Genomic DNA, 17,496 nt, shown 5'->3' with positions numbered 1-17,496 from the left:
CCGGAAGAAGTTCAAGATGCTCACACTTGCTCAGGTCTTGTCTGCCCTCGACCCACAAGACTGGTTGGTAGCGTTAGATCTGCAGGACGCTTATTTTCATATCCCTGTCCTGCCGGCCCACCAGCGTTACCTGCGATTCATGGTAGGGCAGTAGCATTTTCAGTTTCTTAATTTCTTAAAGCTTTACTTACCTTTTCCCTCCTATTCCGTTGGTAGTACCACAGTGGTACTTACCTTTTTGATGTGCACTCCTTTTGAGCCGCTTCACAACTGTCCTCTCCGTTTATTAACTTTGAAGACTGCTTTCCTGGTTGCCATCACCTCCGCTAGGTGCGTGAGTGAGCTCCAGGCTCTTTCCTGTAAGCCTCCCTTTCTGACGGTTCATCCGGACAAGATTGTGCTTCGTACTCATCCTTCCTTCTTGCCAAAGGTTGACACTGCCTTCCACATTGGGCAAACTATCACCTTGCCCACTTTCTTTCCGCCTCCGCACCCTTCCAGAGAGGAAGAGAGGCTCCACCGTCTGGACCCAAAACGTGCGCTCTCATTTTATTTAAATCGCACACAACAGTTCCGGGCGGATGACCAGCTCTTTGTTGGCTACGTAGGCGTCAAGAAAGGCCAGGCTGTACACAAGAGGACCATCTCCCGCTGGGTCTTCTTGTGTATCACAGCCTGTTATTCTCGAGCTAAAAAGGAACCTCCGGTGGGGTTGCGCGCCCATTCTACCAGGGCGACAGCAGCTACTACTGCATTGGAACGTGGTGTCCCCCTGCAAGACATCTGTCAGATAGCCACCTGGGCCTCGTTGCACACCTTTACTAAGCATAATTGCCTTAACAGTCCAGTCCGGAGAGACGGTTTCTTTGGCCGTTCTGTTCTCCGTGACTTTCTGGTGTGATCTTGGTTCGCAGACCCTCCACCGTGATTGGTATTGCTGGGGTATCTATTCTAAGGTAAGGAATCTATAATAACGTGTCTCTTTCAGATGCACAAGTTACTTACTTGTGTAACGATATATCTGTAAGAGACATTAGTTAGTGATAGATTCCTTACCGCCCCACCCATCCTCCCCGTTTTGCGAACTGATTTCTAGGGTTAAGGTTATCCCTGTCAGGGCCCTATTTTCAATGCACCAGTGGTCAGTATCTTGCATGGCTCTGCGTTCCTGGCTCGGAAAGTCGTGTACAGAACTGACGTCCACGCACGTGGGCACGTCTAAGTAGCTCCAGCGACGTACGACGACGCCTACCGGCGCGCAGGGGTACTTCTGACACAAAACTTTCTGGATCCAGTCTGACGCATTGGGATTTTCTAAGGAAGGGAATCTATCACTAACTAATGTCTCTTACAGATATATTGTTACACAAGTAAGTAACTTGTGCGACAGTCCATAGGATAACAAGGGCTGGCACCTGGGCAAACCGGAGGTTGGCAGCTCCATTATGACACTTGTAAGAAACTGGTTCTATATATACTGCTCCAAAGTAAGGTACAGTGTCTATAAAGTCCAAGAGTCCCCAGAGGTAGGCAGAGGTTAAAGTTAGTTAGAACCTTACTCTATAAAGTGGTAGCTTGGTCGAGCAGTAAGGCAGTATCGGAGGACAGTGTTAAGCATTTGGTGTACACACTCCGTCAGCAAATGAATTCACACACTCAAGATCTGAACTCTAGGCCAATTGTTTTTGTATAAAAAATATACTGTTTATTTTTAGAACCAAGCAAGCCTGGAACAGGTTAGCATTAAATACTTTTCAGTAATAAGTTACTGTATATAGAACTGTTTGAAAATGCAATTGGAATGGTACTTTGTTTGATTTACAGGGGAGCAGTAGTATGCAACACTTAGCAAATACAGTACATTGGAATGAATAGGCTTTTTCAATAAATTGCACGCAAGTTACTTTTCGGATTACTTTTTATAACACAGTGCTGGATCCTAGATTCAGCACTGGGAAATTTCCTGAAAACAGTTGAAAAAATTTGTTTTAGTTAGATGTACGATTTTTAAAGAATATTCTTGTATTTCAAAAGTTGACACTAAAAAGCTTTTTCACAGCGAACCACCTATGTTATCCTATGAAAGGAAATTCAGTTCACAGGTAAGTTAATTTTCCGTTACTTTTCCTACTCCATGCTGGATACCTAGATTCAGCACTGGGACATTTCTTTAAAACAGTTGAGAAAATGCGTTTTGGTTATTTGTGAGATTTTGTAAGAATATTTTTAGTTTTCAAAAGTTGACACTCAAAACTTTTTGGGAGAAAAAGTGTCAATGTTATACTATGAGGAAAAGCAGGTTATAGGTTTCGAGGTAAGTACTTGGTCTTTGGAGTTAGGGTTCTGGGCTTAGACTCAGGGGTCTCCCAGGGTCAGTGATGCACTGTTGTTGCACCCTCAGTGGCACGAGGACGGCGGGGTGCATAGTGTTGAGCCCAATGTTATCCTATAGAGGGTAGGGGGGCTCTGGTTGGTGGCTTCTGGCAAACAGCCCGCGGGGTTGTCGGAGCAAAGCTCCTAGGGTTTAGCTCAGGGTAAGTTGGGGACCAAAGTAGCACCAAAGGTGCACCCTCAGCGGCACTAGGGTGGCCGGGTGCAGGGTGCTGTTTTTGAGGTCGGGTGCCCTGTCTATTTCAGTGGAGATTCTCCGGGTCAAAGAAACACTGCAGGCTCGGGGACGAGGATCTTCCATGAGCGACCACCACTTCGAGGGGTATGTTGAGGGTTGGTTAGGCACCATTGGTTTGGGCACACAACGCAGTGGGGCGTCGGGTGCAGGGGTGTCTTGGGATGTCAGATTTTCTTACCCGCTCTGGTCGCGGTAGGGGGTCCTCTGGTTTGAGGCTGCAGGCATCGTCAGGAGGCTTGAGGCAGGTCAGGGGTCGTCAGATCTCGGGTCCGGATCGCTGGGGGGACCTCCTCGTGGTGTTTTTCCACTCGAGCTTGGGCCGGGTTCCACAAGTGCAGAGTGGGCTGGATTTGCGGTTCCTGGCTGGCACCAGGAGCTGCAGATCTGAAAGAAACACGTTAGTTAGATTCCTCACCTTAGAATATACCCAGGCGTCAGGCTGGATCCGGAAAGATTTTTCGTCAGCAATACCCTTTGCGCGTCGCTAGGCGGCGTCTGCCGCTCCGCGTCCGTCTTCGGTGTCGTGCGCCGGAATGACGTCGTCGGAGTACTTCGACGCCGCTCTCACGCGCTGACGTCAGTTCTTCTTTTTTCCGAGCCAGACCGCGCCGATCCGGGAAGAGCTTACCCCTTTTAGTCACTTTTTGACTAAAACTGGTGCCGATAGGATGCCCGGGTTTAAAGCCTGTGACTCCTGTCATCGACTGATGTCGGTGACGGACCACCACCGCCGGTGCCTTTACTGCCTGGGGGCCGACCACGATGCGGAGTCGTGCATTGACTGCCAGGCCTTGACCTCAAAGGCTAGGCGGGAGCGGTCCCGTAAGCTTCTCGAGCTCCGACACTCTGCTCCGTGCCGTTCACGGTCCTGGTCCAGGAGAAGGTCGAAGGACCGGTCGCGGAGCCGCAGCCACCTCCACCGCTCGTCGGGGTCGGGTAAGTTGAAGCATGCTAAGAAGTCCAAGAGGCGACATCGCTCTTCGGACTCCTCTCGCTGGTCGCACGACTCGGTCGAGGGTCCGGGTGGTACCACCCCCGTGGCTCCGTCGGAGCTGCAGGAGCCGCATCCGTCCCCATACCCTCCGGTCCCTGGGACTGACGCGACTCCGGCGGAGATCAGTACCTTCCTCTCGGCCATGAGGGGCCTGACTCAGCCGTCTTCGCCTGCCGGCGCACCTTTGGGCCCCGCAGGCTCGACTGGGCGACCTAGTGAACCGGCGGCTCCGACCCAGTGCCGACTCCGGTCCCGACGCCGCAGGTCCCCGTGGGATCCAGGCCTGGATCTCAGTCGGTGCCGGTCGACCTCACGACGCCTCCTCCGCCAGCGCCGACACCGGTTCCACCCCCGGTGCCGTCTCCGGACAACGCCGTTCCCCGGTTCAGCCCCGGTCCGGGCCCGACGCCGATGGATGACAATTTCATCTACTGTCCGGCTCCGATTATTCCCCCTGTTTATCATGAATCGGATGACTGGGCGACTGGGAGGGGTCTGAGGACCCTCTGGCCATGCAGGCCAACTTATCTCAGGACTGGGCAGATGAGCTGGGGGATGCCAGTGGTCTGGACACCTCCCCGGACACTGGTTTCATCTCTCCTCTGACTGTGGCTTCGGAGGAATGTGCTGCATTTTCAGTGGTGCTGCGCACGGTGGCCGAAGCCCTTGAGCTGGAGCTGCCTGCTGTGGCCGTGAGGACTAACCTCCTCACTGAAGTGCTTCAACCGTCAGCAAGCTCCTCGGAGCCTCTGCTGCAGTTCAATGAGGCACTAGTGGACGTTCTGAAGGGCACCTGGTCCAAGCTCTCCACAGTAACTCCTGTGGATCGGAACGTGGCCTGGCGCCACCGCCCTGCTCCGTGCGACCCCAGTTTTCTGTCCCAACACCCCACGCCCGAGAGCCTGGTTATCCAGGCCTCTTCTTCCCAATCCTCCTTCCCGTCCGCTCCCCCGGATCGGGAATCCAAGAGGCTAGAACAGTTCGGTAAGAAGCTGTTCTCTTCCCTTAGTTTGGGACTGCGGTCCTTGAACACCGCTTGCCTCTTGAACCATTATTCCCACTCTCTGTGGGATACGGTGGAGGACGTGCTTCCCCAGTGTCCGGACGAGGCCCGGACGCGGCTCGCCCAGGCTCTTGCCGAAGGGCGGGATGCAGCACGACATGCTATTCGATGTGGAATAGACACTACGGACTCGCTGGGTAGGGCGATGTCAACCACGCCTGGCTGCGGTCCACGTCTTTCTCAGGGGATGTCCAGAGCACCCTCATGGATATGCCCTTTGATGGCACTCGCCTTTTTGGCGAGAAGGCAGATAGTGCACTGGTGCGCTTCAAGGACTCCCGGGCTACTGCCAAGTTCTTGGGCCTCTCAGGGCCGCGACCGCAAACTTCCGCCTTTCGTGGCCAAGGAAGGGGCGCCCCCTCACGCCTGCCTAGCCACCGGCCGCAGATCCAACCTGCACGCGGACGTGGATTCTGCCGAGGCGGTACCGGTGGTCAACGTGTCGGTCAGTCCACATCCACCCCGGCAGCATCCGCCTCAAAGTCCTCCTAGTCCGTGCTTTCAGGCCCATTCCACACCAGTGGGCGGCAGAGTTCGCCATCACCTGCTCCACTGGCGTTCCATCACGTCGGACAGGTGGGTGCTGCAAATCGTCTGAAGGGGCTACTCCCTCCCCTTCGAGACGACCCCTCCAGCCATGCCACCGTAGTGCCACCGCATGTCGGGGGATCACTTGAATCTTCTACGGGAGGAAGTTGCAGCCCTCTTGGCCAAGGGGGCCGTCGAGCGCGTTCCTGGTCCGGAAGTAGGTCGTGGTTGTTATTCCACTACTTTCTGATTCCCAAGAAGGGCAAAGAGGGCCTACGCCCTATCTTGGACCTCAGGAGCGTCAACGCCTTCCTCCGGAAGGAGAGGTTCAAGATGCTTACCCAGCTCAGGTACTGGCTGCCCTGGATCCAGGAGACTGGATGGTAGCGTTGGACTTGCAGGACGCCTATTTTCACATTCCCGTCCTGCCCGCCCGCCCGCCCACCGGCGTTACCTGCGGTTCACGGTGGGTCAGGAGCATTTCCAGTTCACGGTGCTCCCCTTCGGCCTCACCAATGCCCCTCGGGTGTTCACGAAAGTGATGGCGGTGGTCGCAGCTCATCTGCGCAGATCAGGGGATCCAGTCTTCCCCTATCTCGACGACTGGCTGTCTCCCACCTCCAGACTATGGCCGACCTCCTGCATTTTCTGGGGTTCTCATCAACGTGCCGAAGTCGCATCTGAGTCCCCTCCCAGAAGCTCCTTTCCATCGGGGCGGTTCTGGACTCGGCGCAGTTCCGGGCTTATCCTCCGGAGCAGCGGGTCCGGTATATTCCGGCTCTGATTCCCATCTTTCAGCCTCTATCCCGGGTTTCGGTCAGGTTGGTGCTGCGGCTTCTGGGTCTGATGGCTTCCTGCATCCTGTTAGTGCATCACGCCAGGTGGCGAATGCGGGCTCTGCAGTGGGACCTGAAGTTTCAGTGGGCCCAGCATCGGGGCAACCTGTCCGACCATGTCTTGATCTCGGAGGGCACTGCAAGACAGTTGCAGTGGTGGCTCACGACCCGCGATTGGGTCAGCGGCAGATCCCTCTCCCTACCCCACCCGGAGCATGTAGTGGTGGCGGATGCATCCCTCCTGGGATGGGAGAGGCGGAGATCAGAGGACTCTGGTCTCCGGCGGAGTCTTGGCTCCATATCAACCTTTTGGAGCTGAGAGCGATCCGACTTGCATTGAAGGCATTCCTTCCCATTGTCCGGGGAAGTGTGGTGCAGGTGTTCACAGACAACACCACCGCCATGTGGTATTGCAACAAACAGGGCGGGGTGGGGTCGTGGACCCATTGTCAGGAGGCTCTGCACCTCTGGACATGGCTGGAACATCAGGGCATCACCCTGGTGGTTCAACATCTGGTGGGCTCTCTGAACGCCTGAGCAGACGAACTCAGCCGCCGGTGCATGATGGATCACAAATGGCCTCTAAACTCGGACATGGCGCAAGGCCTCTTTCGGCAGTGGGGAGAGCCTTGGTTAGATCTATTCGCCACCGAAGAGAACGCGCAATGTCAGCAGTTCTGCGCGTTGGAGTTTCCAAGGCGGCACTCGCTCGGGGACGCTTTTCGTCGCGAGTGAAGTTGCGGTCTGTTGTACGCCTTTCCGCCTATACCACTTCTGCCCAGAGTGCTGAAGAAGAACAGGCGCGACTGGGCCCAAGTCATCTTGGTGGCTCCGGATTGGGCACAAAGGTACTGGTATCCCGAGCTACTCAGTCTGTCAACCGATCCCCCGATACGACTGCCTCTTCAGGAGGACCTTCTGTCGCAGCAGCAGGGGACAGTCCTCCACCCGAACCTGTCAAGTCTCCACCTTCATGCGTGGAGATTGAGCGGCGACAGTTGATGCCATTTGACTTGCCTCCTGAAGTCTGCGATGTGATTCTGGCAGCCAGGCGTCCCTCCACTAAAACGGTATACGCATGTAGGTTCAACAAATTTGTGGCATGGTGCACAGCAAAGGCTGTGGATCCCCCTCTTTCTGAGGTTCTCCTCTTCCTTCTTTCTTTGGCCCAGCAGGGCTCTGCTCTGGGCACTCTTAAAGGTTATCTTTCTGCTATCTCTGCCTTCCTTCGGCTTCCTGATCAGCCTTCTCTCTTCAAATCCCCTGTTGTTTCTCGGTTCCTTAAGGGCATTACTCACATGTTTCCACCTGTCCCTTTCGTAATGCCTCAGTGGGATTTGAATCTTGATTTGACTTATCTGATGTGCGCTCCCTTTGAGCCACTTCATAATTGTCCTCTTCGTCTCTTGACGCTTAAGACTGCATTCCTGGTAGCCATCACCTCTGCTAGAAGGGTGAGTGAGCTCCAGGCTCTCTCTTTTAAGCCTCCTTTCCTTTCTATTCATCCGGACAAGGTTGTGCTCCGCACTCGCCTTTGCTTCCTTCCTAAGGTTGTGACTGCCTTTCACATCGGGCAGTCTGTTACGCTGCCCACTTTCTGCCTCCACATCCCTCGAAAGAGGAAGAGCGGCTCCACCGTCTGGACCAAAAATGTGCGATCTCCTTCTATCTGGACCGCACAAAACCGTTCCAGGTGGACGACCAACTCTTCGTTAGCTACGTGGGCGCCAAGAAGGGGCGGGCGGTGCACAAGCAAACGATCTCTCGTGGGTCGTTTTGTGCATCAAAGCTTGTTACTCCTTAGCTAAAAAGGAACCTCCTGTTGGATTGAGGGCCCATTCCACTCGGGCCACGGCGGCGACGACGGCCTTGGGTCGGGGAGTCCCCTTGCAGGACATCTGTCAGGCAGCAACGTGGGCCTCGCTGCACACGTTTGCCAAGCATTATTGCCTGGACAGCCAAGTCTGCAGAGACGGCTTCTTTGGCCGTTCTGTTCTCCAGGACTTTCTGGTGTGATCTTGGTTCGCAGACCCACCACCGGGGTTGGTATTGCTGGGGTATCTATTCTAAGGTGAGGAATCTAACTAACGTGTTTCTTTCAGATGAACAAGTTACTTACCTTCGGTAACGATGTATCTGTAAGAAACATTAGTTAGTTAGATTCCTCACCGACCCACCCATCCTCCCCGTTCTGCGAACCGACATCTAGGGTTAAGGTTATACTTTTCAGGCCCCTAGACTTTTTAGGCACCAGTATCGGTCTCTTGCATGGCTCTGCGTTCCTGGCGCGGAAAGCTATGTACAAGAACTGTCGTCAGCGTGCAAGGGCAGCGTCTATGTACTCCGACGTCATTCCGGCGCACGATGCCGACGACGGACGCGGAGCCGCAGACGACGCCTAGCGACGCGCAAGAGGTATTGCTGACAAAAAATCTTTCCGGATCCAGCCTGACGCCTGGGGATATTCTAAGGTGAGGAATCTAACTAACTAATGTTTCTTACAGATACATCATTACCGAAGGTAAGTAACTTGTTCTTTAAACACGTCCGGTGTTCACGGGAGAAACAGTCTGGAAAGTGAAGGCAGGCATGTCCTCCGGGGTTTGTGAGGTTGCTGGCTGCTGGACAAGTCGGGATTTTGCAGGAGCAGGTTTAAGGGGAGACAGGCCTGTAGGCCTGGGGCCAAGTCAGTGGGCGTCGTCCTCTTGTTAGCTCTGACGGCTCTTTGTCCTTCTTATCTTCTTTTCTTGTTGTTGCTGGATGTAAGGAAGGACGGTTCAGGGTGCCCCTAAATACTAAATTTAAGGGTGTCACAGGTAGGTAAAGGGCAGGGACCAATGGGTCCCTTCCCTGGTGTGGGTACTCCCCCTATTCTGCCACTCTCCAGTGGGTGGGGGGCAGGAGCCTGTCCCTGGTTGCCTGGTTCCCCCCATCCTCAAGATGGGGGGGACTCGAGGGTGTGCTTCACCTCGCCTCCCCCACCTTAGCGGTGGAGTTGGCAGAGGTGGGCACACCTCTCTATCTCACTTGTTTTTCCTGCCGGTTCTCCCGCCCAAAGTGGGGGATAGAACCAGTGGGGACCAGTTGCTGAAAGCAGCAAATGGTCTGGAGAGGCTCACAAAGGTGGCATGCCTTTGGAGCTTCTCCTTCGTGAACCCTGCCCATCCTGGGGGAGGAGGCTTGGCACCTCGTCCCAGGATGTGCATTGTTTCAGGCCCCTAAGAGCAGCAAGCTCTCGACCCAGGGGTCCAGAAACCTGTCTGGCGGTGGCAGCCTAAGCAGCCACTCAGTCAGGTCACTAGGAGTTGGTCGAATTTCAGGGATCATCTCTAAGATGCCCTCTTGTTCATTTTACTTTAAATCCCACACTGGCATCAGTGTGGGTTTAATGTGCCGAGAAGTTTGTTACCAAATTTCCCAGTCTTCAGTGTAGCCATTATGGTGCTGTGGAGTTCGTAATGACAAACTCCCAGCACCATATACTCTTTAATGGCAGCACTGCACTTACAGTGCCCGGGAATGGATTTGGGCACTGTAGGAGTACAGGGCTCATGCACCTGTACCTTCACCACTCGCATAGGGCACCCAGCTAGAGGGGTGACTGATGTATGCCAGAGCAGTGGTTTGTGGGCATGGCACACAGGGATATGTGCCATGTTGACTCTTCACTTTGTTCTATACCAAGACACGCAGCCTGCAAAGGCAGTGTGTGGGTGCCAGGGTACAGGGCCTCTAAGGGTGGCGCAATAAGTGCTGCAGCCCTTAGAGGCCTTCTCTGGTCACAGTGCCCTAGGTACATGTGGTACCATTTAACAGGGGCTGACGTGGCCAGAGATGCCAATTGGGTTTAGGTTTCAATGCAGTTTTAGGGAAGGAACATATGCCCTGGGTATCTGATTAGCAGGAGCCCAGGGCACAGTCAAAGAACATCAGCAATTCAGCAAAAAGGTGGGGTTTTCCATGCAAGTAAGAGGGCACTTTCTCACAGTACTGCCTAAATATGTTGTGTTTGGTATCATACAACATGCTTTCTCACCCCAGACACAAATCTCGTGTTGAGTACGATTTGGCATGTACCCAGGTGGCCACCTTAGAGGTTGCTCACCTAGTTGCACCTGCCTCTCTGTGCTCTGGCTGGCAGCCCTCGCTTTCTGGTGCCAAGACAGTATTCTGACCTTCTGCCAAGTAGTGTGGACACTCCCAGGAGTCTGGAACAAAGGCCTGAGCAGGAAGGAGGTCACACCTCATTCCTCTCAAGATGACTAGTGAAGTGGCATATCAAGGCAGTGAGCTTCAAAGGCTACAGTGCCTCCGATGTGTATTCGGGGCTGCCTCCCAAAGGAGAAAACAGTCCCCGCTTCCCTCAGGCACATAAGCTCCTGGAGCGGCAGAAAATTAGGTATGCGGGAGGTGTAAACGCCCAGAAGGCTAGCCACACCCCTAGGGTGAGCTGCCTGTTCTGTACAGCTAAGGAAGCCTAATGCCATTTTGAAAAGAGGGGTTCCCGGTAGAAACGGAGACCTACACCCCCCCGATGGTCATCTCTGGAGCAGACTAGCTGCAGGGACTAGCATCCCGTTGGATACTTGGTTCCACCCCCCTAACTCCTCTAAATCTAGAATGTAAGAGACCCCCTGACACCAGAACCTCAGTTCTGAATCAACCTGCATCGAAGAAGACAGAAGAGACCTGCGTCTACGACAACAGGAGTAGCACAAAACTAAAGAGGGATACTCTGCAACTGTGGCAACACTCCTGTGTTTGCTTTGTTCACCCTACATTGGCAGGGTGTGCCCAGACGTGGATCCCTTGCTCACTTTGCCACTGGATTCAAGCTAGCGTGGCTGATGAGGGGTGCTACCCGGAAACCGGTCCCAGGATGCTTGTTTCTGGTCTAGGGAAGACCTGGCTTGGCAGTTCGGGCTGGACTGTTTCCATGAGGAACAGGGTCAAAACTGATTTGCATATGGCTGGGTCTGAACTGGGGTGGCGAAGTGAGCTGAAGAATGATGATGTATTTAATCCAGATCTGTGACTGGGGGTAAATGTCTGAAAAGTGTCAGCGCACCGTCCATCAACTGCCTGATTAAGATTCGTCCTAAGCTAATTCTGCGTTCACCCAGACCCTTATGAGAGCCTAAAGCACCCTCAGACTCCCCTCGCCTAGTGGCACTGGTCCCCTTACACCTGTAGCTAAAACATCATCCCATATCCGAAGAATCGCTAGACATTGGGCCCTCCGAATGACTGCCCAAATCCAGATGGTCTAGTGCATTGTGTTACCTGTAGTCCTGCCTTCCACAAAGTTACAGGCAGCTACCACGTTTCCTGGGACACCGGATGCCCAAGTACAGTTTTTCAAAGTTTACAGCTGCCAAGGCTTGTTGGTTGCCAAACTGGCAACCAAGCCCTGCATTCAATGCTGCACCTAGAGGGAACTCCATCCACCTTCCGACCGATGTCAGCATCCACCCTGTCATATCTTTACATCTTGTTCCCTGCAGCACTGTGTAAGGGGTAAAAAGCCGCTCTCCCGTTCTGCACCAAGGACAGCCAGGACAGCACTGCAGCCGGGCTCCACGGGTCAGGTAAAATGACTCAGGCAATATGTATCTGAACACGTTTGTTTTAGTGTCTAAATTAAGATAAAAACACACTTTATTTGTATAAATTCATATCAGATTTCTAGTGAGTCATATCAATTACTTATCGTCCATGTTGGTACCCTGAAATGCTTAACACATGTTCCTCTAATAAAGCCTGACTGCTCTTTCACGCACTACCAGGACTGACCAAAGGATTTATTATTGTGAATTCAAGGAACATCTTTGGGGTCTGTGAGAGTACTGCATGGTGAAGCCTAACCAGCATCACCACATATCCTCCACCTTCCCACAGTGGTCATCTAAATTTTCCTCACAACTGTACTGAGATTCTGAAAGAGGGAAAGCAACCTTCCAAAAGGGAGTTGTATGTTTTTAAGTGGAAGAGGTTCTACATCTGGTGTATACAAAATAACTTTGATCCATCCAGATGCCAATCTCCGATTCCATACCTCTTTACTTCTTGTGAGATCTGGGCTTTTTTTTACATCAATAAAGGTGCACCCTACTGCAATCGCTACAATAAGGTAATGTCCTTCAAAAACCCCTTTATTTAAAATGCCCATGGTGAAAGATTTCTTGAAGGGTATTTCGTCCCGCTAGAATCACTTCTACTTTTCAGCTGTTACACAGGGCTACTTTGCAGCATTTAACCTGGAAGGCTGTTTTCTTGGCGGCTATCAGTCCTGTCCACAGATTAAGCACAATTCAAACACTTGTTTTTCATAGCAACAGAGTGGTAATAAAAGGTTATTGAGTTTGTTCCCAAAAGTGATATATGATATCCATGAAAATTAAACGATTTCTGTACCAACGTTTTTTCCAAATCCTTCTAATCCAGCAGAGTTAGCACTTCACTCTTTAGATGTGAAGACAAAAGTTCTGTCTGGATAGAACAAAGGGTATTAGACTTTCTGACCAAGTATGTATCAACCTTGGTCCAGTGAGAACTGGCTTGCCTACAACGGAGCAATCAGTTTCTAGATGGATAGTTTTTTGTATTAGACTGTTACCAGTTGTCACCAATAAAATCCTCCCTTTTGGACCTAAGGCAGTCACACTCATTGAGAGGAAAGTAATCTACTGCGGTTCTCTTAAGTAATGCCCCTTTTTCAGAGATATGTAAAGCTCCTATTTGGGCATTCATGCATACATTTACCAAACACTTGTTAGATTGGGTTTCCAGTGCAGATGTTCTAGTGGGTCAGGCTTCATTGATAAATCTGAGATTAATGTTGTTTTTACTTCTTGTGTGCAGTGTTGAAAGAGATAGACTTTCTACTCTATTTCAAGCTTATGCCTATTGTTGAGGATCCCCAGGAAAATAAGGAAAAGTTACTTGGCTGTAATCCTAGTTCTCTTTAAGGGAATCCTCATCAAAGTAATAAGCATTGCCCCTTCCTCCCAAGCATTTATTCCTTTCATCCAGGTTCCTGTTAAACCTGGAAAACTGAACCGACCTCACTGTTACCTCTGAGGCATGATGGAATCCTGCATGAAGGGTGAAGCACTTAAATACACAGTGACAGTTCTTTTACTCCTTGGTTAATGCAGCCTATCTTCTGACAATGTCCTTCCTTCCACTTATTTTTCTTTCAAATAGGTTTGTAAATGATGCTTTCTGATTACTTTTTGTAATGTTGTTACTATTTAATTGAAGTCCTTTATTTGACTGAAAAATAAATGAAATGTTGCCATTTTTAGCCTTTCATGGGCTGCAAGAACAATTGTCTACTTGAGTGCACTTTTCTATTGAAAAGCTTTGTGCAGATGGTCATATCTGCGTTCTTCATATATATTTAGCAAAGTGCTCTGGAGTCCCCCGCATGTGTGGGACAATTGAGTGCTTATGACTTTGATGAGGATTCTCTTGGACCAGAACTAGGATTACAGGTAGGTAACCTTTCCTAATTGAATTGAGTAAATAGCTTTTTTATCTTTTGATACCACCTTCTTCATTGTTTTTTTGGTGTAAGCTGTGCTCCCCACCACTGATAATTAGTCCCAAGGTCAATTGTTTTGTTTATCAATGGTAAATTCTTAGTGTACAAATTGCCAAATGGTTAATTTTACTAGTGATAATGATGTGCTGGCAGCCTTCCCAGGAAATATTTTGCATGAACTAGATCGTAGATTTTGACTATTTTGTTGGGACAGGCTTCCATGTCTTTTTCCTGATTGGATACTGCTTTGTGTTTGAGAGAGAGAATGAATATATATATATATATATATATATATATTTTTTCAAACAAAGTTCCCAAGCAATAAGAGGTCACTCGACAACATCCCGCCCTCCGGCTTAATAATGCAGACTGCCTTTCACTTCCATAATAGTAGATTCACTTTGCCGACGCGTTTCAAGGCCAACGGCCCCTTCTTCTTGGGCTGCCAAAAACCACACAATTGACGCTTGCATGTGATTCGTTGCTGACTTTATTCACTCTTAGCCCTGCCCCTCATAGGCGTACGCTAAGTGCAAATTGGCCATGAATCTACTATTATGGAAGTGAAAGGCAGTCTGCATTATTAAGCCGGAGGGCGAGATGTTGTCGAGTGACCTCTTATTGCTTGGGAACTTTGTTTGAAAACATTCAATATATATATATATATAATAAGTGAAGCTGGGGGAGTTAAGGTATTTTTCTCTCTTGCCCTCCCAACCTCTTCAATATGATTTTTCCTATGTATTACCAATATTGAAGCGCTGTATCGTTCTTGGCGTCTTCCAGACCCGGAAAGGGGCAGACCAACTGGGCTGTAAAGACCATAACAAGATATTAAAAGCATTTTCTGAGGCCCTCCTAGATGCTGCTGGTGTTTGGAAGTTTGTGAATATGAGAGGCATAAGTATGCTGGAAAGCTGTTGTTGCAAGGAAACTTTCCTTAATTGCTCTTCATAACGTGTTTATTCATAGGCTCAATAGCCTCTTTAATTACTAATTCCGAGCCAGTACTATGGCTGCAGCTGTCACGTTATAGAAACTGGCCATAAGGCCATTTTCAGTATTTAGAATTGTGGAGATGCATCCCAAAAGAATATGCTAAAAAAATAAAGCAAGTGTATTTTTGATGGCCTTACATTAATTCACGGGGTAATGTTATCAGTAATTTGCCACTTAAGTCTATTCCCCTTGCTCAGTACAGAATAACAAAAAATTAAGGACCTGCCATACCTTTGAGACATAAATAAAAAGTAATATATTTGAATTGTTAACCCAGTTGTATAGCATATTCATATGTCTATCATCCTAAAGACTGGAACCTGGAATTGTTTTCTTCCATTTATTTTCCTTCTGCTTTGCTACAGATATTGTAATTATTTTATGTGCTGGTAATAGAATGCTTCTCGCAGTCACTTTTCTTCTCAGTACCTTAGACTTTGCATCAAGGGTGGTTAATTTTGCAAACCTATTCCTCCACTCCAAAAAATGTAACACATCTAATTCAGCTTTAGAGGTTGCCCCACATGCTTAACTCACTTAAGCTAGTTGCAGGAGATATGCTTTACCTGCTTTTGCCAATAATAATTAAGTTAACCTCTTGGTATTTCATATATAAAAATTACATATGAAAACTCCACACATTTTACCTCACTCTTCACCATTTTGGGTGGCTTAATAGTACTGAGGAGCTGAAATTCCCTCAACTTGAAGTGCATCCATTTAAAATATATTGCACAGAAACTCTTAATCTCTGGTGCTGCAACATGTTATGTTATGTGTATTTATATAGCTTACTGTCAAAGTGTAAGTGAATCCTGGAACTTCACGGGTGTGTGAGGTTAGCCTCGAGGTGATTACTCAAAGAGCCTGGACTTCAGCTCGTTGCAGAAGACAATAGGAGAGAAGGAGGCTTTGATGTTGTTTGGGAAGTTGTTACACGGTTTAGGAGTGATGTATGAGAAGGTGCAACCTCCTGACCTGCATTTGTGTATGGATCGGTTGTGTGGTACTGAGAGTGCCACTGAGTGGAGGCCTGAAGGCTTGGTGGAAATGTACGTGGCTGTTCAGGTAGGCTGAACCTGTGTTGTGTAGTGCTTTGTATATGTAGGTGAGAAGCTTGAAATGTGCATGCTTATTGGGAACCAGTGGAGTTTTTGTCAGTTGTGGGATGGTGTGAGACCTGCATGAGAGGTTGAGAATGAGCCTGGCCGCTGCATTCTGGACAGGCTGTAGTCTTTTTGTGAGTTATTTGGTGATTCCTTCATAGGAGCATTCCTGTCTGTAGTCTAGTCTGCTGGTGATGATGGTTTGGGTGACTGTCTTCCTAGTTTTACTTGGTAGCCATTTGTAGATTTTTGCTTGCAACTCCATCTCTTCGTATTACAACTTATCCTGTTCACATTTGGGAAACTTTTGAAAACTTACCTCTTCGAGTTTCTCCTCACCCAGAAACTGCTCATTGTGCAACCCATGTTTACCTAATTCCTGTGCAGGTTTCCTATTGTGCTCTAAGAAGCGCTCCTACTGTGTCACTATTATCCTGCCTGTTGCATTGTCAGTCAAATGTTTCCTTTTAAATCTCCCTAATATTTTTTATGGTGTAGATGAGCTACATAAAACTGCTAGTAAATAAAGAGCTAGATATCTATATACATTGGCCTGAATTTTCTATATTGAAGGCTATAATAAAAATGCACTTATGCAAAAAATATTTGACAGATTTATGTTCTATTTAATTGTCTGAAATCTTTAATATGATTTACAAATAACAGAGTTTCTTTCTTTTCAAGGGACGTATTTTGCAACAAATGCGATGCATTCTAGCCCTTACTGCGTAGACCGTGAAAAAAATGGAGATGCTTTAAAAGTACATGGTGTAACACAGGAACAAAGCTGTGTCTCCAAGTGGTGGAAAACCATGTTTCTTGCAAGAGTACTCGTTGGAGAATCTGCTGTGGGACATCCTAATTATCTACGTCCTCCTTCCAAAGATGGCAGCATTGTCAATTTGTATGACAGTTGTGTGGACTCTGTTTACGATAAGAGGATATTTGTCATTTTTGATGCCAATCAAATATACCCGGAATATGTCATCGAGTTTGTTTAAACTTTTAACAGTACTATCAGACCTGGATTACAATTTTGTATATGCCTGCTTATGAAAGAATGAAGAATGCCTGCACTTTTCTAGTTGATGTATGTTGAATTCTTGTTGAACTCAGAGTGATTTGTTTTTATTGGACTAAGTGCCAGACATGTTTACTCATCTGTTTTTTTATGTATTTTGCACACAACAAGTATTTGATGCTGAACTGTCTTAAAGACCTGGAGTTTTAAATGAGGAAGATGTTATATTAAGGGAAAAGTCACTATGTGCAGTCTAAAAATATAGTTTTGCCTATACTGTATCATAAAATACCTCAAACTATACAATACAAGCCTTTCTTTTTCAGGTAGTGCGTGAAATTAGTGCGTGAATTTATTGAATTCTTAATTTTCTTCGAAAGCTATAAGTACTTTCTGTTGCAAAACACTAGTGTGAAAACATTATCCCATTTGAAAATTAGACCTGAAAATACATTTAGAAAATCTAAGGGGCTCCATCAAATTATTGTTAAGTATTCATTCATAATTCCAAAATTAGGTTAAAACTCTGGCCAATAAAGTCTAAAAAATCAATTAGATTATTGGTCTTCACAGTAACTTAATTCCACTCAAGCACCTGTAAATAATTCAGGACTCCTTTGGGACCAACATGCTATCATAATACTCATACCAGCATTTGAAGCATTGACTAATAATCTCCGCAACCTGCATTTTTAAATGCTTCACTTTATTTAACTATTTTACATTACAAGCTATTCCTTATACAGTGATGTTTTCACTTACATTTAGGCCAAA

General features: G+C 48.6%; 1 protein-coding gene across 1 annotated transcript in view; it reads left to right on the top strand.

The window, feature by feature from the left end:
* PARP11 (poly(ADP-ribose) polymerase family member 11) overlaps positions 1 to 17,051 on the top strand; it is a 181,193-nt gene extending 164,142 nt beyond the window's left edge. Inside the window, exon 9 of the mRNA XM_085652579.1 lies at positions 16,386 to 17,051. Coding sequence (XP_085508705.1) covers positions 16,386 to 16,702 — 317 coding nt within the window. The 3' untranslated portion in view covers positions 16,703 to 17,051. The remainder of the gene's footprint in view (positions 1 to 16,385) is intronic.
* The last annotated feature ends 445 nt before the right edge of the window (positions 17,052 to 17,496 follow it).

Source organism: Triturus cristatus, chromosome 4_1, assembly GCF_964204655.1.
Source record: "Triturus cristatus chromosome 4_1, aTriCri1.1, whole genome shotgun sequence".
NCBI classification, from domain to species: domain Eukaryota; kingdom Metazoa; phylum Chordata; class Amphibia; order Caudata; family Salamandridae; genus Triturus; species Triturus cristatus.
The sequence above is the reverse complement of the archived record's forward strand: the minus strand, read 5'-3'. Positions and strand labels throughout refer to the sequence as shown.